This window comes from Hemitrygon akajei, chromosome 12, assembly GCF_048418815.1.
Source record: "Hemitrygon akajei chromosome 12, sHemAka1.3, whole genome shotgun sequence".
Taxonomy (NCBI): Eukaryota; Metazoa; Chordata; class Chondrichthyes; order Myliobatiformes; family Dasyatidae; genus Hemitrygon; species Hemitrygon akajei.
This window is the reverse complement of record NC_133135.1, coordinates 68,364,248-68,387,975: the sequence shown is the minus strand read 5'-3', so window position 1 is coordinate 68,387,975 and position 23,728 is coordinate 68,364,248. Positions and strand designations below refer to the sequence as shown.

The window sequence follows — 23,728 nt, the reverse complement described above, 5'->3', positions numbered from 1 at the left end:
GTATCCTCCCCAAGCCCCACAACACAAAAAAAACTCCAGACCAACCACAACACAATATAGAGAATATAAATCAGGACAATCAAACTCCCAGACTGAATACACTTAGCAACAGAGGATAATAATGCCTACTACCAGGAAAAAAAAGGGGAGCTGAAAGCAAGGGACCGAAAAGAAAAAAAACCCTAGTCAAGAGGAAGGTTATGAAAGTACTCGATAAAAGGTCCCCAGACCTTATGGAACTTTAGATCCGAATTAAGAACTGAATAATGAATTTTTTCGAGGTCCAAGCAGGCCATAATGTCGTTAAGCCATTGAGCATGAGTGAGCGGGGCAACATCTCTCCATCTAAGGAGGATCAAGCGTCCAGCCAGGAGAGAGGCAAAGGATAATATTCGGCATTTGGTCAGACTCAGACGTAAATCTGTCTCGCCCCAGAAACCGAACAAAGCAATTAAGGGGTTTGGTTCTAGGTGCTGATTCAGAATATACGATAACGTAGTGAAGACATCTTTCCAAAATTTCTTCAAGCTAGGACAGAACCAGTACATATGAATGAGAGAGGCCTCGCCCCTCTTGCATTTATCACAGAGCGTACTAATGTTAGGGTAGAATCGAGATAGCTTAGATTTAGACATATGGGCTCTATGAACAATCTTAAACTGTAAAAGGCAATGGCGAGCACAAAGAGAGGTTGAGTTAACCGATTTGAGAATCAAGTCCCAGCTCTCATCAGATAAGGAGGTATTTAAATCCACCCACAGTATTTCTGTTCCGGAAAACAATCACGATTGAAAATAAAGTGGAAATAATAAAGCGATCGGAAAGAGGTGAAACGCCATCGGTCATTAGAAAAGCGTTAGGCTACAGTCGGGATAAAGTGAGAATAATGAAGCATGTGAAGGCCCTGCCCCAACGAAAGCTACAATTATGTATTTCAATAATTAAACCATTACTAATATGTTACTTAAGTGTTTTATATACATAGAAAGGTAAAATATATACCATATACTAAGACAAACGTTTGACTAACTGACGTTAAATAATACCAGATGTACCTGTTCCGACTTGGAGAACTTCTGTTTTTTTTTTCGATTCCCGATCTGCGGTAACCTATGCACATCCTCCCATATACTTTAAATCATCTCTAGATTACTTATAATACCGGATACAATGTAAATGTTTAGGGGGGGAAAAAGTCTACATGCTCAAACAACAAGTGCTGGAGAGAAAACTTCTGGGTTTTCCCGATACACGGTTGGTTGAATCCGTGCGTGCGGAATCTGTGGATATGGAGGGCTGACTGTATATTCCGTAATTACTGAGTCCTTCCTCAATGCCAGATCTTTATTTTACCTCTCTTCCAATACCCAGTAATTCAGAGTGTGTTTTCCCTGGGTGCTCCGGTTTCCTCCCACAGTCCAAAGACTTGCCAAGTAGGTAAATTGTCCTGTGATTAGGTTATGGTTAAATCAGGGTTCTAGGGTGTTGTTGGAGGGCGTGACTTGAAAGTCTGGTAGGGTCTATTTTGAGCTGTACCTTTTAAATAATTTTTTAAAAATTATATTTATTTATCCTGTAGTGACATTGAGTCGAGATTAGATTGTACATTTGACCAGGGCTGATTCATAGGACATTCCTCTCAGCCTTTCATAAATCCCTGGTATATGGTTCTTCAACAGTGATTTTTGCCAAATTCAGTCATTTATTCGTTTATTTATTGGAGATATGCCCTTCCAGCCCAAAGTGTTGCACCATCCAGCAACCCACCTATTTAACAGGACAGCCTAATCACAGGGCAGTTTAAAATGACTGATTAACCTACTAATCGCTAAGTCCTTGGACTGTAGGAGGAAACTGGAGCACCCAGGGAAAAACCACATAGATCAACAAACTCTGCGCTTTCCACTGCAGTGTGACTGTTCTGAGCATCTATGCAGTAATTCCTCCATTTCCCTTGTTGCAGTTTATTACCTTTCACTTTAGCTCGCTATTTCTTAAGTAGGAGCGATGTACAATGCAAATTTAACATGGTATATTATTGTTTTCCGGACCTACTTTAAACCATTGTCTGAATTTAAACAAAACTAATGTGTTACTGTTGATAAAGCAGCAAATTAGGGATTTGATTGGTTTGTGAGAAAGAATAAACTGCAGAGTAACAAGGAAATCAGGAGAGGCAGAATGGAACAGTTGTGAGGATGAATCTCTGGCTGGAGGCTAGTGAATATGTGGAATTCATTGCCTTAGACAGCTCTGAAGACCAATTTATTGTGTGTAGTTAAAGTGGAGGTTGATAGGTTCTTGATTAGTAAAGGTGTCAAAGGTTACAAGGAGAATGGGGTTGAGATTGTAAGTTAGCCTTGATGGAATGGTGAAGCTGTCTCAATGGGCCAAGTGGTCTAATTCTGCTGGTGTGTCTTGTAATCTATGGAATTGTTCAGTTTGGAGCCAGTATGGACTCTAAAGTGCTTAATGCTCCCTCTTGGGCCGTGTGTGTCAGCATTAAAAATATTAATAATGCATTCAGTAGCACCTCTCATGCTATTCAGACTCCAGACTTGGCTGATGGAGAGAAATTACAATTCTGTAAAAGTGGCAGTTACAAAAAACACAGAAGATTGAATTTTCTGGAGTTCTGTTGCAAATGTGACTCTTGTGTGTTGTGCTTTAGTTTAGGTCTCATTTCGGACTCATTCCATATGTTCTTTGACTGCACTGCTCTTCTGGCTGGATTGGCAGCATCCGTGATTTCTAGATGGAGATCAAATGATACCTTTTCCTACGGGTAAGAACAAGAGTGCTTATTGATATTTAATTATGTAGCTGTACACAAATATTGTTTAACACTTGTGTGTTTTTTAAAGCTTTATTTGAAATAATTAGATTTTAGGGCGTTTCTTGCACTAGTGGAATAAACAATCTATACAAGAGTTTGGTCTGATTCCCTTGGAAGGGTTTAAGTTCCCTTTTATCACCACAAGCTCAGGGGTAAACTTTTTTTCTTTATTTCTGTTGTAAGTATCACAACTCCATTTCAACATGGAACTCTTTCATAACTCAGTGATAGAGCGTTGTTCATTTAATTTTGATAAGTTCCCTCCAGCCTAAAATGATGTAATACTGGTTTCAATTTTCACAAAACTTAAGAGAACTCAGTTATTATTGTGTTTATGGATGGGGGTAATATATTAGTATGGTTAGAGAACTGGTTAACAGACAGAAAATAGAACAAATGGGTTATTTTCTGATTGGCAAACAAAAGATAGGTGAGTAATAAAATGTGTGGACAGTTTAAAAAGGCCTCGTAAGGGAATTAGATTGTAAAGTTAGTGGTAAAATAAAAAGCAGATGGGATATGGTGTGAAAACTGTAAAGATACCCAATTAGGCAGGGAAGTAAATGGAAAATCAGAATTCCAGGAAGACCTGGGTATCTTTTTATGTGTGTAACACTTACCCAAAAGGCTGGTATATGTCTAGGGGAAAAGGAGATCCAACCACTCACCAACCCCGCCTCCCGTACACGCAGGTGCTGTGAGAATCGAGTTTATGCCTCGCACCGCTCGCCGTATCAACTTCACACCAAATACCGTTATGAAATACCCTTTATAGAATTTACTAACATTAATTAAAGAAGTATTAGGCAATACAATAAATATATATATATATACAAGAAAAGAAAAAAACAAAAGGCGCCAACATCAAAGTTCAGTCAGTGTAGTGCACATCGTAGGAGCTCAATCAACGAATCATCCGACAGCCACGTTGTCACACCTGGGACCACCCCGGTGGTCTTACGAGCCGTCCAGCGCCCATCCACCTTCCTCGTCTGTCTCTCCTCCCGACTCTCCTCACACTCCAAGTCCGCGCAACCCCTCCCCCAAGTTCCCAGCCTCACAAAACACAATAATATTCCCCATTGATTAACAAATGAATACAATTACCATATCAGCCATTCTAAAGCAAAACAACGGCAAGAGAAACATTTAACAGACAAAGAAGCATTCCTACTCATAACAAACCAAAGAAGCCCTTTTTAGTAATATACACATGTGAATTTCAGAAAGATAATGTGGGGGGTGGGGATGGTGTCCAGCTACAGTCTCTTTCCTTAAGTAGGAGTGCCCTGGAACTTTAGAACAAGAGAACTGCAGCCAGATTTGTGTTTATTTGAAAAAAAACAAAAATACACACACACACGCACACACACACCACCCCTCCCCCCCCCCCCCCCCCGTCCAAGAGGGCTACGCGTGGAGTGCACTGTTGGTCTACAAGACTATCTCGGATATAGGGATTGTCACAGCAGAAAATCAGTAGACTCTGTCTAAGTTCCTCAAGTTTGAAGGATGATCTGGTCTATTAGAAGCTTGGTAGATGTTTCTCCTGCATGACCTTTCTAAGGTTATCCCCAGTTCCTGAGTAAAAGGGGTGTCATTTAGAACTGAGTTCTGGAGAAATTATTTCAAGTAATTGACTGGAATTCTCTGCCTCTTATAAGGGGCTTGGGATGATGAACCATTGAGTATATTCCACATCAGTGTTAATTATCTTTGTATACTAAGAGAATCTAAAGATATTGCTGGAGAGATGAATTTAAAGTGGTTTAGCATAAGTCTAACATCTTAACTTGGGTTTCATAGTAATGCCATTATTTATTTCTTTTGCTAATGTAATGTATTCAGATTTTGGATCAAGAAATGCTTAAATTTTGAAGACAAAATGAATTATAAATAAATTAAAATGCAACTAAGTTTTTACTATATTGAACATGACAATGCAAATGATGTCTAGACAACATGGGGGAGGGAAAGTTACTAAATAAGGAATTCTCAGACAAGCATTTGGTTTGTCTTGATTATGCTATTATTTGTATCAACCTTAACCAACTTTTGAGAAAATGTAACATTTCATGCTCCTGGTCAAGAGGTGGAAGGTGTTACACAGTGCGTATTTTGTTTCCTTTGGCAGATATGTCCGTGCAGAAGTTTTGGCTGGATTTGTGAATGGATTGTTTCTGATCTTCACAGCTTTCTTCATTTTTTCAGAAGGAATAGAGGTTGGTTAGTGAAAATATGGTTATGTTCGAGCTGCAGAAATTTGCTCTCAGTTGATTACTTTTTGGGCCTTGCAAGGGATAATTGGCAGTCAAATCTTGACTCTATTTCTAAAATCTTTTTGGTTTTATTTGCAATCTGCAATTCTTTTATTTGCATGTTGATTGTTCTGTTTTCCTAGATTTATGAAACAATGTTACATTGTGTTCTCGCTATCACCTCTAAAGCAAGGGAGGGGTCTGTGGATCCAAGTTGGCATCCTCTGCTCTAAAGAGGGGATGTATTTTTGGGGGTGTATGTAACATAAAGATATAGATTTGATTTTATCTAGACTTTTGGACTTGAGGGTTATTTTCAGACCTGAGCAGAAGACCACGAGCTGAAATTGTTGTCAGCATTTCTGTTCAAGTGACTCAATAGCTTATGCAAGCAGTTGGCTATGTTCAATGATGGCAGTTTTGCACAAAATTGTACTGTGCATTAGAAACCTGTTGGAATATGAGGCAGATATTAAACAGCACATATCTCTACCACTTTGTAAAGAGTTTGAGATGTCCACCTTCTTGGTAGATGCCTCCAAATTTGCAGTTGTTCCTGTTTGTTCCAGCTCTTCTACCAACTCTCCTCCAGTAACTTTCTATTGCTAGTGTTTTCTGCACCAATACCACCTCAGCAAATCTTTCTTTTCAAGACCAGACTTCGATGGTAGGCAATCATAGAGAATTGGTTAATTATACTGTGTTCAGTGCTGTGAGAATAGTGTGCAGTAAAATATCGAGAGCCTTTACAAAACGCTAATCCAATTGTTGTCGTTGGCAAGTTTATGCCTTGTGTTATCTCCAGTAGCGTCTCCCATTTTCGCTTCTACTTACCCTATCCTGAAAACTTTGTATTTCTAATGAAATATCTGCTCCCTGTGATAGTTAATTATTTTTGTGTAGCTTCAACTACTCAGTGGGTGAGCTACTTGATTGATGGAGTAACCTTTGTCAAGTCTAATCATGCTACCAGTGTCGTGGTTTTTCGTGCTTTTCAAATGACCAGGAGACGCAGAAAATTCTTCAAGAAGGGTTAAACTTTAATTTGCAAAACAAAGCTGAGACAGTCATTGAACTGGTCGCTGACTGCCTCCCGATTATCGGACCCAGCCGCTTTTTAAAGCAAACCTGGTTTAGCTGCATTAACATATCCAAGCGGTGCATATCACAGTACATCCGTTACTATTTACTATATAGTTTTAATTACACAGCAGACAACTTGTCTCCTACATAGCTCTAGTTACACAGCCGACATGTTCAAAGCAAAATATCCCTACATATTGTCTCTACATTGCTTTAGTTACACAGCCGACAAGTTCAAAGCAAAATATCCCTGAGCTACTTTTCATTAACACATATTGTCTCTACATTCAATTGGATACCTGATTAGCATATATTAACACATCATTGTCTTTTAGCATTTCACACAGTTTTGGTTACACAGCAACTTCACAGCTGGCGACCGCTCCCAGCCACCTCTCCCTAGCATATACCAACACACCATAGTTTTTAGCATTAAGTTTTATACTCCATAAAATTCATATTCTCCAATATATCCCCCCTTTGAGACCCCTCCGGGTCTCACACTTACACAGAGAGAAGACTAAGAGTCTGCGCACAAAAGCCCCAATAAACGCAAGCGTATTCCCAATCTCGGGTGAAACTAAAATTTCCTGCGCCGAAACCTCAAAGTATTCTCTCCCTGTTACCCTGGGCCGTTGAGCCAAAAACCTGTCCCTTTGTACCTGAGACAGGGAAAAAGACTCAAAAGCCCTTACAATCTACTCCCACACTGTCGTTTTGCTCCTGTTCATCCTGCAGGTGTTGTAGGCTGTAATGTTACGTATTCAGGCAACAATAATTATAGATGAGTTAGACGAAGGGTTTTTATAACAAATAACACGTTTATTAAACACTGAAACAAACCCCCTCAAAAGTAAACAAACCCAAACAATGATCCGAGCTCAGCTGCTCAAACAGTCCTTAATAGCGTTGCAGTCCCAAACAGTCTTTAAAGCAGTATTGAAAAAAAAAGAGTTCTTTAAAGCGATATGCCGACAGTTCAAAACCTCACGGTACTTTTAAAAGGAGAGACTTTTTAAAGCGATGTAAATTCTCTTCCACGTCGATGTCCTTCGATTCCCAGCGTCGAACTCCCACGTCGAATTTTATTAAATATAACAGCTTAAAGTGACTGACCTTCCTTCCACAATATTCTCAATCTCCCGCTTTTTCCAGCGGAGACTATCATGAGAATAGTAAACGAAATCCTTCCGAATGAGGATCACACAAGGTCGAAGTCAATCCATCGAAAATCGATTTTCCTCGATCTCCATTTTCCAAACTTCACTCTCCCTTAGCAAAGAAACCGTTGGCTCTGACCTTTTAAACTTTAGGCATTATATAAAACTTCATTTTTAACTAAACTGCGTCATCACATTAAATCACACAGTGATATGAAGTCATCTTGGCAAATCCAGCCACGAACTGCCCCACCTGACAGGGTGGGTCTCCCTTTTATACCCTGTAGAAAAAACCTGTCACATGACCTCTACTGGCGGGAAAATGACATCACTCCACCATTACCTCATGTCCAGTATAACTTCAACCCCAGTCACGTGACAAGGGTACCACTGTCACGTGTCACGGGTACGTAATAGTAACGATACATTTTTGGTGTTTCTGTCTCCACTACGCCAGCTTCGGCAATCGTCACGAGCTTCGGAAATTGTTTGGTTGCAGCACGCACTACAAGAGATTTGAGACAAGGAAGAAAACAGCACAGCACAAGCACACAGCTCAACAATACAATACTGACAGTTATTGCTACTTTAGTCATCCATGCTCCCCATCCTCCGAGTCTACTTTCTAACCAATCAAAGAACTGATGTCCGAACCCTGCATTTTGTTTGACCTCCGTCCGCAGATTCCTTAACTTATCCATTGCTCTGGTGAAAGACCCTTCTGGGCTAGTATTGTTCGGTATGAAAGTGCAGCATTGTTCTCCAAACATTACACACACACCCCCTTTCTCTGCCAAAAGCCAATCCAGTACCTGTCTGTTTTGCCATGCCACCCTGCTAGTCGCATCCAGCTGTTGCCCTAAGACCTCCAGTGCATCATTGGTGTAGTTGATGAACCTCTGTTGATTGTAGTATATATAGTTTATCCATTCAACAGTTTTGCTTACCCCTCTCACAGGTATGATAGCTTCCCAGTGAGCATCTCATGCGGTGTCAGGCATGTTATTCGATTAGTTTGCATGCAGTAACTCATCACTGCTAACGGTAAAGCATTGACTCAATTAAGTTTAGTATCTGCACAAATTTTGTTTAATTTGCCTTTCAGGGTTTCATTAATTCTCTCCACCATGCCCTGCGACTGAGGGTGGTATACACATCCAAACCTTTGCTTTATCCTCAGCGCCTGTAGTACCAGTTTGACCACTTTCTGGATAAAAGCTGAACCATTGTCTGAACTAACTTCTGTAGGTATTCCAAACCTGGGGATTACTTCATTTGTCAGGAATTTTACCACTGTCTCTATCATGTCTACGTAATCGATCACTAAATGTTCAAATGGTCCTTCAGGTACAGGAATGTGGCCTATTGGGGTTGTAATTCCCTTCCGAACATTATTTTGTGCGCATACCTCGCACTGTGATAAGACGAAGTCCACTGAAGCCTGTAAATAAAGGTGACCAAAAACCATCCTTCTTTATTTCCCTTATCACTTCCCCCTTTGCACAATGGTCCATCCCATGCGCTTCTGAAATCAGAATCGTCAGTAGAGGGGTGGGCGCTACCAACAAACCGTCTTCCGTGCTCCACAAGCCTTCCGGGTTCTGCTTGGCCCCGCTTTTTCTCCACATTGTCTGTTCTGCCAAAGTTGCCTTACCTTGTATGTCAATTAGGTCCTCCACGTCAGGTTCTGGAGTCAGGCTTACCTGGGGGGCAATGACAGCTGATGTACACCCAGACGCTTTTCTAGCTGCCTCGTCTGCAGCTTGATTTCCCTTTGTTATTACATCGTTTCCCTTTTTATGTGCCTGGCATTTTACTATAGCCAATGCTTTAGGTTTCATTATGGCTTTTATTAAATCTAGAATTTGCTGACAATGTTGTATGGGATCTCCAAAACTTTTTTTTAAAAACCTCTCTGCGTCCACACTGCCCCGAACAAATGGCATACTCCATGAGCATATGCCGAGTCAGTATAGATGTCTACTTTCTTACCTTCCATCATTTCACACGCAGCTGTCAAAGCTTTGAGTTCTGCTAGTTGGGCGGAACACGGTTGGGGACAGGACTCCATCCTAATAATCTGATAGCTCGACTGATCCTGCTGCACCACTGAGAATCCTGCGTGATTTCCATCATAATCCCTATAACAAGAGCCATCTACGAACAGAACCTTTTTATCCATCTCCTCTAGTGGTTCTGACCGTAAATCTGCTCTCAATTTGGCAAATGCCATCGTCTTCCCTACACAATCATGGAGTTCTCCATCATAGTCTAAAGGGATAAAATCGGCTATATTACTGGTAGTGCATCTCTGTATAGTTATGTCAGGAAATGTCAATAGCATCTGATACGCTGCTATCCTGGCTGGCGTCAGCACAAATTTCCCTCTTTCCAGCAATTCTGCTACTTTGTGGTGCTGACTGCAATTCCTGCTTAATAGTACTGAAAGCTATCTCCGCCTCTCCATTCCACTGTAAGCCGTTCTTTAAATTAGTATGTCCTGCTACTTTCATTATCTTTCTTAAAGGTGCCACAATCTCAGCTTATTCTCCTATCCAATCTGAGCTGTACCCTGCCATTCCCAAAAATGTCATCATCTGCCCTACAGTCTGGGGTTTTGGGGCCTTAGCTATTGCCTCAATCTGATCTGGTGCTATCGCCTTCACTCCCTTGGATATTACCCTGCCTAAGTACTCCACTTGCTGCGTGCAGAATTGCAGTTTCTTTTTGGATACTTTATGTCCTCCGTGCGCTAGCTTCTCTAACAGAGTTACAGTGTCCTGCTTACACTGTTCCTCGCTGTGGGAGCAAATCAACAGGTCATTCACATGTTGTAACAATGTACTTTCCAATGGCGTGCCCTCTAGGTCTGCCTTCAATACCTGATTAAAAATGTGTGGTGAATGTTTAAATCCTTGCGGCATTCTGGTATAGGTATATTGAGCACCTCTGTAGGTAAATGCAAACAAATCCTAAGCACTCCTATTTTAAGCAACTCCTGCACTGTCGACGCTATTCCTTCTTTATTTTCTGGTCTTAGATGGTATTGTGGTCTCCTGGGTGGAATCGCCCCCCTTTTCAGCTTTATTTCCACCGGACTAGCTGTTTTTATTTTCCCTACGTCCGCATCATGCTGTGACCACAGAATAGACGGCAACTCATCTAACCCCTTATCTTTCTGCTGGCCTCTTCCCTTTCCCAGCACGGGCATGTGTGGTTGGGGAGTTATTTCGACCTCTCTCACTGTCCCTACCATATCTACACTTACCATTATTTTAATACAATTGTTGTCTTCTGATATCCACACCTCTGGCGTGATTTTCCTCCACACTGTTACGGTTTCAGCACTCTTAACTAAAGGTCCTAAGTCTTTAGACTGATATCCCTTATTTATCAACAACGTTACGTGGGGCGCAGCCTCCGGTATCCTGTACCATTTTTCTAAAAAGGTGTTCCACTTAACTTGTAAAGCTGCCCCTTGCTTTCCAATTATCACAGCCTCCCCTTCCAGGTGCTGCTGGGTACATACCTCTAGGCGCCATCTCTCCTCTAACTCCCTGTTCTGAGTCTCATCAAAAATCACTGTACAATGTAGCTCAGATTTGGGCACTACAGCCCTAGGTAATACAGCCTGCACGCCCTTTTTCCATTTTTCCCAGGTTTCCTGAATCTGATCTGCAATGTCTCCCATCCAAAAGGCATTAGCCTTCTTGTCTTCTTGCACTATCAATTGAGCCCCTGCTCTTTTCACACTCAGCCCATTTCTGGTGCATTCTAATTTTAATTCCAGTTTCAACAAGGCATCTCTGCCTAACAAATTCATCGGAGTTCCTTTAAGTACTAGCACTGGCAAAACAATTTCTTTACTTCCCATTCTCAACCGCACTGGAGCCGTGCACTGTGTTAACTGTGTTTTCCCGAGAACCCTACCGTCTTAATAAACTGTACTGACATGGGAAGGTGAAGGACATACTGTGGCTGGCTGATTACATTCCCAGCACAATCTCCCTACCTCTCTTTCCCACTGTCTTCTCACTGGTCTCCTTTGCCCATAGCTCCTCTGTCCCCCTCCTTGGGACTTCCAGTCCTGTCTGGGCTGTTTGAATTTAGTTTGTTCCTGATAGAACATTTGCGGGGATGCTCCCTCAAAGTTAATTATTGGCATGGGGTTTTCCAGCCCTTGTCTTACAGTATGATCGGCCCCTCCATATAGCAGTGTTTTGTCCAGTTCGGTGGCTGTACTCGAACCGGTGGTTGTTGGCAGCATCTTTTTATTTTTCTCTTTTTCCTTCTTTTTGAGTTCTTCGAGCTGCATTTGTGTTAACTTTCTTTGCACCTCTTCCTGCTGCTCAGCCAACCTTTGTTTGTCTTTCCGGTATTTCTCAACGGCATGGACTACGTGGTCTCTAAATTCTTGTGGGGTCTTTAACGTTAGCCCAACCACCTCCTCCAGTTTGGATTTTACTTGTGGCGGCATTGCATCCAAAATGCTATGTCGGAACAGTGAGGTCATGAATAAGCTGTTCTCCACCTCATGCTCAGTCTCCAGTCTCCACCTTTTCAACTGGTTTTCTACGTAGGCTGCTGGGTTTTCAGCGTCTCCCAGTGGATCCCCTTTTAAGGCTTTGGGGTCTACTTTGGGTGGATAAAGCTTTCTGAGGGCCTGCCATACCCTCTGCCTCACTCTGTCAAACCAGTCTCCATCAGTTCTTGGGTCGTTCGAGTTTACTATGCCAGCCATTTCCATTAGTTCGTTAAATTTGGAGGTTCCCATCAACCTTATCAACAGTGCCTTCAAATCTCCCATAGCCAATAATCGTCCTGCTGTTTCTTCCTCAAAGGCTCTAATCCATTTCCCTGCTCCTTCATGTAAATTGGGCAGAGTGTTTTTCAGCCCTTCTAGGTCCTGGGATCCCCAAGGGATATACTGCACTTGTCCTGATCCTTTAACTAACAACGGCATCATTCTTCCTCCTCCTTCCCACCTGCCCTGGCTTTCCTCCTCCCCTGACTCCCCAACTGTCTCTGGGTATGTCTTTACTGCCTCCCACACAAATGTCTCCGGGGTTCTGCTCTTCCCTCGGTCTCCCTGTGGAGTCCTTCCTTTCTGTCTTGATTCAATACCTGGTTGGCCCCTTGAATATTTTTCACATCTCTCCTGGTAATCCCATTTTTGTAATTTACCTGACTCTCTTTCTACTTCCGCAAGCCGCTCCCCTACTGCCTCCTTCTGTCCTTCTGGGCTTCTGCCCCCTACCTCTTCCCCATAAATTCTAGCATCCTCTCTCTCTCCACTTAACTCTTGCTCCTCCAGTGAGTCACCTTCTCTAGTCTGTTTATTTCTATGGTATAATCGATACTCCTCATATTCCTTCGCCTCCCTCAAGTATTTCATCCGTTCAATCTGTTCTTGCATTTCTCTCTGTACCTGTTCTATCTTTATCTTTTCTGCCTGTATCTCCTGCCATATCGCCACTTTTTCCTTCTCATATTGTTTTTTCTCCTCCTCATTATCCCAAACCTGTACTTCTCCCTGCATGTTCACTGTTCCTGTTAGCAGGGGGCACTGCTTAGGGGTTCCTTCCTCATTATAGGGAGGGGGGGTTTTCTGTTTCTTTCGCATCCAGGTATGGAGCTGAAGCCAGCTTCTCACTGTACCTTTCTCTCTCTCTCTCTCTCTCTCTCTCTTTAACAGGCTGTTTCTCCAGCACCTCTGTGTCTTTCTCACTTGCAATCAATATTCTACCTGTCCTCCTCAGCCTTTCTCCCTCCGTTCTAAAGAGTTTTAGCACTTCCATTTCTTGTTCTCTTTTTGCTCCCTTTTCTTAGATTTATCTTTTGATTTGTACTTTTTAGTTAGTTCCTCCATTTCTTCGCACAAACTTACATCAAATGTTCCTTCTTTTGGCCACTTTGTGACCAGGTTTTTGGTTCTTTTTTCCCATTTTTCTGAAGTTTTTGTGATCTCATTTTGAAAAAATGGGAATTTTTTGCTCAGAATCTCTACTGCTGTTCCTTTACCTGTCATGTTATTCTCTCTTGTTAATGTATTTCAGAGATTCACAGTTTGTTTACTGGATAATATTATTTACTCTAATTCTACACCTATTCTAACACCTCGCCTGAGCAGACCCTTCTCTCTTAAGGCGGTAACCGCGAGGACTTTTTCCCTAATTCTATTCTAACACCTCGCCCGAGCAGACCCTTCTTCTCTTAAGGCGGTAACCGCGAGGACTTTTCCCCTAATTCTATTCTAACACCTCGCCCGAGCAGACCCTTCTTCTCTTAAGGCGGTAACCGCGAGGACTTTTTCCCTAATTCTATTCTAACACCTCGCCCGAGCAGACCCTTCTTCTCTTAAGGCGGTAACCGCGAGACTTTTTCCCTAATTCTATTCTAACACTTCGCCCGAGCAGACCCTTCTTCTCTTAAGGCGGTAACCGCGAGACTTTTTCCCTAACTCTATTCTAACACTTCGCCCGAGCAGACCCTTCTTCTCTTAAGGCGGTAACCGCGAGGACTTTCTTCCTAATTCTATTCTAACACCTCGCCCGAGCAGACCCTTCTTCTCTTAAGGCGGTAACTGCGAGGACTTTTTCTTAACGTATTAACTTATTTGTACTTACCCTCACTGCAGTGTTCTTGAGCAATCCTCTGAGCCTCCTCCATTAACCCCCAATTCTGCCAGATTCTTTGGACCGGAGAGACCCTTTGGCAGCGGTTCCACACTTCCGAGACTCCAAGACCTCCTCAAAGCCAACAGAATTCTTAGTCCAAATTGTCGCAAAAAGCGCTTTCCTTTTGTTTTGGGTGCACCCTTAATTCTGTTATCCTTGTGGGAGTCCCTAGAGGACTGGGAAGCGTTCCCAATCTGCCGTTTCCCTTCCGCGGGTCTCTGCCCGATCCTGTTCGTGACGCCAATTATGTCGTGGTTTTTCGTGCTTTTCAAATGACCAGGAGACGCAGAAAATTCTTCAAGAAGGGTTAAACTTTAATTTGCAAAACAAAGCTGAGACAGTCATTGAGCTGGTTGCTGACTGCCTCCCGATTATCGGACCCAGCCGCTTTTTAAAGCAAACCTGGTTTAGCTGCATTAACATATCCAAGCGGTGCATATCACAGTACATCCGTTACTATTTACTATATAGTTTTAATTACACAGCAGACAACTTGTCTCCTACATAGCTCTAGTTACACAGCCGACATGTTCAAAGCAAAATATCCCTACATATTATCTCTACATTGCTTTAGTTACACAGCCGACAAGTTCAAAGCAAAATATCCCTGAGCTACTTTTCATTAACACATATTGTCTCTACATTCAATTGGATACCTGATTAGCATATATTAACACATTATTGTCTTTTAGCATTTCACACAGTTTTGGTTACACAGCAACTTCACAGCTGGCGACCGCTCCCAGCCACCTCTCCCTAGCATATACCAACACACCATAGTTTTTAGCATTAAGTTTTATACTCCATAAAGTTTTATACTCCATAATATTCATATTCTCCAATACCAGCAGATCTTGGTGTGAATAATAATTAAGCAAAAACCATAGTTTGGCTCTACCTTATTTCCACTTTTGACAGTTTAATATGACAAAGTACTAGACAAACAGTCTGCCTAAACTAATAACACACAAACCATTGTATTACTCATCAATACTGAGTAAACTATTTAAATAATCTGTCAAAAAAAAGTATGTGAACCTCTGGGGTAATGCCTATACAAAAGCTATTCGGAGTCAGCTGTTCCAATCAGTGAGATTAAATTAGAGGTGTCGGTTGTGGAGGTGCCCTGTCCTATTTTTTTAAAAAGGCACACAAAGTCAGGTTACTGACAGAGCCTGCTCTTCTCAAAGATCTGTTTATGTGCACCATGTCCTGATCAAAACAACTTCCAGTGGACCTTTAGAAAAATTGTAGAGATGCATGAAGCTGGAAAAGGCTACAAAAGCATTTCTAAAGACCTGTTTGGAGGAAAAAGGACACTGCACACCAACACCAAAATCTCATCCTAACTATGAAGCATGGTGGAAGGAGTATCATAGTTTGGGGCTATTTTGCTGCCTCAGAGCCTGGACAGCTTGTTGAGGGAACAATGAATTCAAAATGGTATCAAGACATTTTATAGAAGAATGTTAGAGTAGCGGTCTGTCACCGAAAGCTTAATAGAAGTTGGGTAATACAAGATAATCCGAGACACAACAATAAATCGACAACAGAGTGGTTTAAAAAGAAGAAAATTCATGTTTTGGAATGGCCATGTCAGAATCCAGACCTTAACCTAATTGCTTTGGCATGACCTGAAAAGGGCTGTTCATGCAAGGTATCCCAGAAATGTTAATGAACTGAAACAGTTTTGTAGGGAGGAATGGTCTAAAATTCCTGTTTGCCATTATACAAGTTTGATCAGCAGCTACAGCTGGAGGTTATTCCTCCTACAGGAGGTTTTACAAGTTATTAAATGCAAGGGTTCACATACTACTTCCAGCCTGGATGCTGAATGACTAAACAATGTGTTAAATAAAGGCATGAGAAGTACAATTGTTTGTGTGTTATTAGTTTAGGCAGATTGTGTTTGTTTATTATTGTGACTTAGATGATGATAAGACCACATTTTATGAGTAATGAATGCAGAAAACCAAATAATTGCAAAGGGTTCACAAACTTTTTCTTGCAAATGTATATACTGATTCATCACCACCTTTGATTATGCAAATGACAGCAGTGTCATTAACAAATGTAAATATTACATTGGAGCTATGCTTAGGCTCACAATCATAAGTGTAAGCAAGTAGAGCTTGGGGCTAAGCACACAGGGTTTTGGTGCAGCTAATAGATATTGCGGAGGAGATATTGCCAATCTGAACTGACTTGGGTTTGCAAGTAAGGAGATCGAGGATCCGATTACATGAGGAGGTATTGAGGCCTAAGTCTTGAAGCTTATTGATTAGTTTTGAGGGGATGATGGTATTGAATGCTGAGCTGTAATCAATGAAGAGCATCTGAGGTATGCATCTTCACTGTCCAGATGTTCCAGAGTAATGTTATCTGCTGTTGACCTGTTGTGACAGTAAGCATATTGGAGCAGATCCAATTTGCTTCTCAGGCAGAAGTTGATGTCTTTCGTCACCAGCCTCACAAAGCATTTCACACAGTGGATGTATTGCCTATTGGACAAATAGTCATTGAAGCAGGTTACCACATTCTTTTTAGGTACCGGTATAATTGAAACCTCCCTGAAGTTGTTGGGTACCTCAGACTGCCAAAACGAGAGCTTAAAGATACCAGCCTGTTGATCAGTAAAGGTCTTTAGTAATCGGCCAGGTGCCCCATTTGAGCTGAATGCTTTCCGTGGGTTCACCCTCCTGAAGGATGCTCCCACGTCAGCCTCAGACTGAAATCACAGGGTCATTGAGGACTGTGAAGATGCCTCCATGTTTTGACGATCAAAGCATGCATAAAAATCATTGAGCTCATCTTGGAGTGAAATCTGGTTGTCATCTATGTTGCTTGGTCTCATTTTTTATGAGGGTAACCTCTTTAACCTCCTTTATTTAGGGTAAAGGATAATATGTATGGAATCAATCCTTGTAGCAACTATTTAAAACTGTAATTACAGTAAGGGAGGACAGTTTAATAACTGGCAATGTTGCCACAGTGCCAAAAGAAGTGGCCATTTAAAAATTTGGCTGCATTTTTGTCTTTTCACTTAAATGTTTTTCATTGGAGAAATATAAAGTTTATAAATTATACAGGTGCCATGGTATTGTAGCGCCTGGTGCAATGCTGTTACATCTTGGGGTGTCCCGGAGTTCAGTTCACCATTTTGCAAGGAGTCTCTGTACATCCTCCCACAGCACAAAGATGTACTGGGTAGGTTAATTGGTCTTTGTAAATTGTCCTGTGATGACGATGTTAGGGTTTGTTGCGGGATTGCTGGGGCGGCATGACTCAAAGGGCCTACTCCACACTGTAACACTAAATAAAATAAAACGAATACTGTTCAGTCTGTTGTAACGTGGAGGGAGGTGTTTGGATTACCTACATGTATCAGATCTATGCTTGGTCAATACCTTTCTCCCATCTTTCAAACGTGCATCCATTTACAGAGATGTACCTGGAGTTATTGTTCTTTCTGGTTTTGTAGCTTATTGTTACAAATGAGAGGTCCCCAACTGTTGTCCTCAAAAGCTGGTATATTTTTTAAATGACAAGGAATTTGTAACTGTAGAAGAGCAATTAAAGGTCAGGTTCAGAAGTTGTTATAGACTACTGAGCGTATACAAAATCTAATTTTAAGGGCTATTGGAATGTTGGCTTTTTATCCCAAAGTGATTGGAATGCAAGGGGGTGGGTGCCATTTGTAGTTTTGCATTTAGTTCTAGCAATATGCATAGGCTTAATTTGTTATTTGGAGAGAGCAGCACAGATTCCCAGAATGATTTTTGGGCTTAATGGTTAAATTGAGAACCAGCCTTGCAATCTTTTTTCAAGGTAAGATATTAAATCATGACTTGATTCTGGTATTTACAATCGATGGGCAAACCAGAGGGTGAAACTTCGGAAAATCTGCAGCAAGGGAATACAAGCTTAAATTTTTGAATTCAGCCATTCAATTGGACTATATATAAAGAATTGTGGAAATCTGGTGCTCTCTTCTACCAAAACCTATTAATACTAAGTCAGCTGAACGTTTCAAAGTAAGATTTTCTTGTTAGGCAACGATGATTGAATCAAGATGGATAGATGGAGTTAGGATGCAAAGCAGGTATGATTAAAGAATGCCAAAACAGACTGCTACCATGCTTACACCTGTATTTAATTAATTTGTTGATCAATGCTCTGTTTTTGCTTACATCTTGTCCACATCCATTTTTTAATTTACTGTTTGAAATATTGATGATGTCATTCAGGTTACTTCAAAATCCCTGTTAAAAGAAAACACACCTGAAAATTTTTCTTTAAATCTATTTAAAAATAGATTGATAAATTATGCCCAGAATTATGTGCCAGATTTGTAATTACTACATCTACAGTTGCACAAGTGACAAGACTACCTCTGGTTGCTATAGATTTTGGTCCATCTTGTCCCTATTCTTGTGTTTTTTTTCAGCATGTTGTGCTATAAAAGCTAGAATCCCATCTGTTTTATTTAACTATGTAGTTGTTGGTTGTTATTCCCATTTAGTGCATGATGGGTGATGGACCAGCCTTGTATCATTTTGGAAATATTAACTTTGTTCCTAACAGATATCACTTTCAATATGGTTGTGAAACCTTGTTGATTGCTTAATAACTGACTAATAAAATGTGTTGATTATCTCTTCTGTAGTCTTTTTGAATGTTGGTACAGATTGAGCACCCTTTATTCGAAATGCTTAAGGCCAGAAGTATTTTGGATTTTAATCTATATAATGAGATACCTTGGGGATGAAACCCAAGTCTAAACACAAATTCCTTTTGCATTACATATGCAGCTTATACATATACCCTGAAGGTTGTTTTGTGCATGAAACAATAATGCGTACATTGAACCATCAGAAAGGTAAGCTATCACTGCCTCAGCTGCCCAGGGTAGACAGTCATTGGCTGTTTGGCATCACCTTCATTTCTGATCTGAATTTATGTGCTACCTGTAAGCAGTCTTTGTCCTACACTTGTTCATCACATTTATATACGGATGCAGCCGTTCAGTGTGTTTGATTTTCATCAGTGGGAATATTGGCAAACTCATCAAATCTCTGCTGCTTTAAAATCAACAGATGCTTTATCAACACAAATATTTAAAAATGTAATGTCGTGCCTTTTCTTAAATTTCTGCAACCAGCTTGCTGAATATTCACAATTGCCTTCAGTTTTCAGTTTGTCGTGATAGATCTTTGCTTGTTTTGTGATCAGCATACCATTAAAAGACATATGTTCACTCTGTTCATGAATCCACTTTTTGAATACATGATCGAAATCTTCATTTTTCTGCCTTGTGCAGTGTTTTTCTATTTTTCGTTAGCTTCTGTTATCTTCTTTCAGCATAGAACTTTTAACAGTTTGCCCTTCTGTTTCTTCAGGTTGTAGATGGTGGTTGTTCCAGCACCATTCTCTGTCAGATGCTTCATAGTTAAACCACTGTCCAGTTTTTCCAACCATTTAACTTTCTGTATTATAGATAAATATAACTGCTTCCTCTTTTTATTTTCACTATTACCCATAGGGGTAACTGCAGACCTTGGCATTTTCAACAATATCTTCACAACATAAAGCAGAGAATAAGCACAAAACACATGGGCAATGCACTGAGTAATGCATGAAGATCTGGCTATGATGGCTGTTGAGAACTAACTGGATCCAACACGTGCCACCACAGGGTATGGGAGGTCACTCATCAGATCTGTATGTGGTGTGCAGAAACCTGCATGTTGCCTGGGACCCTTCCCGGTACCTTCTGAAATTTTCCATTTGTGGTATCATGTTAGTGTTCAAAATTTCAGATTTTGGGAGCTTTTCAGATTTTGGATTTCGGATATATGGTGTTCAACCTGTAATTTTGTTTCCATGTAATCTGGGGGCTTCCATTGTATAATTGGCAAAAACTTGGTTATAAAATAAAATGATTCCAGCAGAAAGTTTAAGATCTTTGCCATATAAAGAAATAATTATGACTAGGAAATTATTCTTCAAAATATATGGTTTATTTTTGAATTGTAGGAGAATAAGACATAATAACTCTGGAAAAGACAACTACTTCTTTGTATATAGTCACAAACAAGAGAAAACTTACAGATGCGATCTTTTCCATAGATGCTGCCTGACCTGCTGATTTCCTCCAGCATTTTGTGTGTGTGTGTGTTGCTCAGATTTCCATCATCTGTAGATTTTCTGTTGTCTGTGATTGAATTACTACATTGTGAAGTCTCTTCCAGGGATGCCTATCCTGAAGAGGTTTAAAATCTTAGTATATAAAATGACTTCACTTTTGGGGAGAGTAAAAGATCATTTACATTTGACTACTTTTTATATTCAAGCTAAGTCCTGTGTAGCAGTGTGCTAGAGATCGGGAGCTGTTATTACCATTTGGTGGGATGTGCCATTTCTCATGCTGCTTCTACTTGTGAGATGCATCAAACTTTAGTTCTCTTTCATCTCCAATTATTTTTCAGAGAGCTTTGGAACCCCCTGAAGTGCATCATGAACGGTTGCTGTCTGTATCTGTGCTTGGGTTTCTGGTGAATTTGGTTGGCATTTTTGTATTTAAACATGGTGGCCATGGACATTCGCATGACGGTGGTAAGGGACAGTTCTATAAACCTGGAACTATTGGAGTTGTTAGGCAGAATAATACCGATATCATAGAAAGGCTTAGACAGTGAAACACTGATATGGGAAATTACTTTCCATCCACAGCTGCTTTTTGTTATTACATGCAATGTTTCTAACCACTAACATATGTCCTGATTTACTAAGGTGTTTGATTTTTCTTTTGTAATTCGTCACACTGAGTGAGGAAAAATTGATCAGAATTAGCAAATTAGAGATAATGTCTGCAACTCTTACTTGACTTCTTTTCAAATGAATTGGGCTAGTGACAAAACTCTTTTTACATCATTGTCATTTCACTTCCTATCTGACACTTAACATGCTGTTAACCGCAGCAATACAGAAGAAGCAATACATATCTACCAGAAGTTCCATACCAACAATAAACTAAAAGTCCCTCCAACCTGCACCTCGAGGGAGAAAAATGACATTCTACTTCCTTCACCCAATGAATGACATTGCACTTCATTCCACTAACAACTCTTTCCATGCTTAAGTTATATTTTATTTAATGCCCAGGATTCTAAACAGTAATTTTCAGATCTAAGCATTGAGCCATTTTGAGTTACAGTTGCAGTTCCCAAAATAACTTCAGAAAAGGAAATTTACATTTTTAAAAAAATGCTTATTTCTTATTTAAAATTGAAGTATAATTGAAGTATAAATCTCAAGAATAAATTGTTGGGAGATGTTAAGTACTTTTTCTATTTGAATAGCAGCATTATTAAATGGGAAGAAGCTGTTATTTTTTGGATACCCAAACTACAAAGTTTAATGTGCAGATTTAGGCAAAACAATATTTTGGCTTTCATGATAAGTGATTGGAGTCAATGGGTAGATGTTGCTGTTGTTGTGCAGGGTTTGATGATACCATACCTGGAGCACTTGTACAGTTTTGGTCTCTGTATTTAAATTTAACCTTAGAAACTGTATTCAAGTTTCACCAGATTGATTTTGGGGAGGAGGCGAGATATTTGATTAGGATGGGTGTATAATTCCCTGGAATTCAGAAAAAAGAGAGGCTATCTCATTGAGTTAGCATTCTTGACCAAGGTCCACACTTTATTTTTGGATAAGCAGAGGGTAAAAGTTAGAATATTGCTTAATTTCTCTATTTGAATTTTTACACTGATAGAACCATAGAACATTACAGCACAGAAACAAGCCTTTTGGCCCTTCTTGGCTGTACCAAACCATTTTTCTGCCTAGTCCCACTGACCTGGACCTGGACCATATCCCTCCATACACCTCTCATCCATTTTTCTTAAATGTTAAAAGTGAGCCTGCATTTACCACTTCATCTGACAGCTCATTCTACACTCCCACCAAGCCTCCCCCCCCCCCCAATGTTCCCTTTAAACTTTTTCCCCTTCACCCTTAACCCATGTTCTCTGGTTTTTTTTCTCCCCAGCCTCAGTGGAAAAAGCTTGCATGCATTCACTCTACCTATATATACCCATCATAATTTTATATACCTCTATCTGTGCTCCAGGGAATAAAGTCCTAACCTATTCAACCTTTCTCTGTAACTCAGTTTCTCAAGTCCCGGCAACATCCTTGGAAACCTTCTTTGCACTCTTTCAACCTTATTAATATCCTTCCTGTAGTTCGGTGACCAAAACTGCACACAATACCCCAAATTTGGCCTCACCATAACATTCGAACTCTTGTACTCAATACTTTGATTTATAAAGGCCATTGTACCAAAAGCTCTCTTTACTTCCCTATCTACCTGTGACACCACTTTTAGGGAATTTTGTATCTGTATTCCCAGATCCCTTTGTTCTACTGCACTCCTCAGTGCCCTACCATTTACCTTGTATGTTCTACCTTGGTTTTTCCTTCCAAAGTGTAATACCTCACACTTGTCTATATTAAACTCCATCTGCCATTTTTCAGCCCATTTTTCCAGCTGGTCCAAATCCCTCTGCAAGCTTTGAAAACCTTCCACTATACCGATAGATTTCTGAATCTTGCTAACTTTTTGGCAGATGCTCAGTTATCAATAGACTTTTGGACTGTTTGAGATTGGGAGTAGTTACAAATACACAGTGGCTATCAGAATCAGGTTTTAAAATAGAAAGTGCAAAAGGAGAGATAAAAATTAATGAGGTAGTGTTTCTGGGTTCATTGTCCATTCAGAAATCTGATTGCAGAGGGGTAGAGGCTGTTCATGAAACATTGAGATTGTGTCTTCAGGCTCCTGTATTTCCTTGATGGTAGCAATGTCAAGAGGACATGTCGTATTGAATGACACTGTGGTATGGCATGCTATTCCCATTCCGTACGTTAAAACAGTTAATGATGACATTGTACATTCGTGTTTAAGTTTGTTTATCAAATTCAAAGGTGTGCTTTTTTTTTCTCTATAAACATCATTTTTGTTGCATTAGGTCATGGCCATAGTCATTCACTCTTCAATGGAGGAATTCATGGGCTGAATCATGGACATAGTCATGGTGGACACAGCCACAGCCATAATTATGAGCATCGATCTATGCATTCCCATGAGCATGGACATTCCCATGAGCATGGACATTCCCATGCTCAGGAACACTGCCATGGTGAGTTATGTCTTTCAAGTCTCCAAGGATCTAAAGTTACCTTTGCTAAAATATAGAAAATCAGTATATTTCCTAATTTTTGTATATTCATTTTTCTCCAGTTATGTATTGTACTAGACTCTTCATTAAAATTATTAAATGTCTTGATATGGGTTCTTGCTTTGTTAGATGTGGTTACTGTCAAAAATTCATTCCAACAAATAATTCCTTTTGTTTCATCATCCTCCAGACAATGACTGACTAACATGTTCACAGGTCATACAGAAATCGCGGGAAGATTTGATTCAACTCTCCAAGAGTGAATAGCTGAATCAAATCTACCCATGTTATACTGATGCCTCTTTAGCTCTTTTTTCTTTAATCCACCTATCTAGTCTATTATTGAATGCTGACATATTGCTATCTCAGCTAGGAAGCCTGAAAGTGAGGTCTATCATCTGAAGAATTACATTGTCCCTTCCTTAAACTTATTCTTATGAATTTGCAATAAATATTTATCTTAAAT

The 23,728-nt window shown here is 40.3% G+C and overlaps 1 protein-coding gene across 1 annotated transcript in view; it reads left to right on the top strand.

Annotated features, from left to right (window-relative positions):
* slc30a7 (solute carrier family 30 member 7) overlaps positions 1-23,728 on the top strand; it is a 75,835-nt gene that overhangs the window by 20,480 nt on the left and 31,627 nt on the right. The window contains exons 3-6 of the mRNA XM_073063387.1: positions 2,672-2,785; positions 4,971-5,058; positions 20,503-20,629; positions 23,053-23,223. Of these exons, the coding sequence (XP_072919488.1) occupies positions 2,672-2,785; positions 4,971-5,058; positions 20,503-20,629; positions 23,053-23,223 (500 nt within the window). The remainder of the gene's footprint in view (positions 1-2,671; positions 2,786-4,970; positions 5,059-20,502; positions 20,630-23,052; positions 23,224-23,728) is intronic.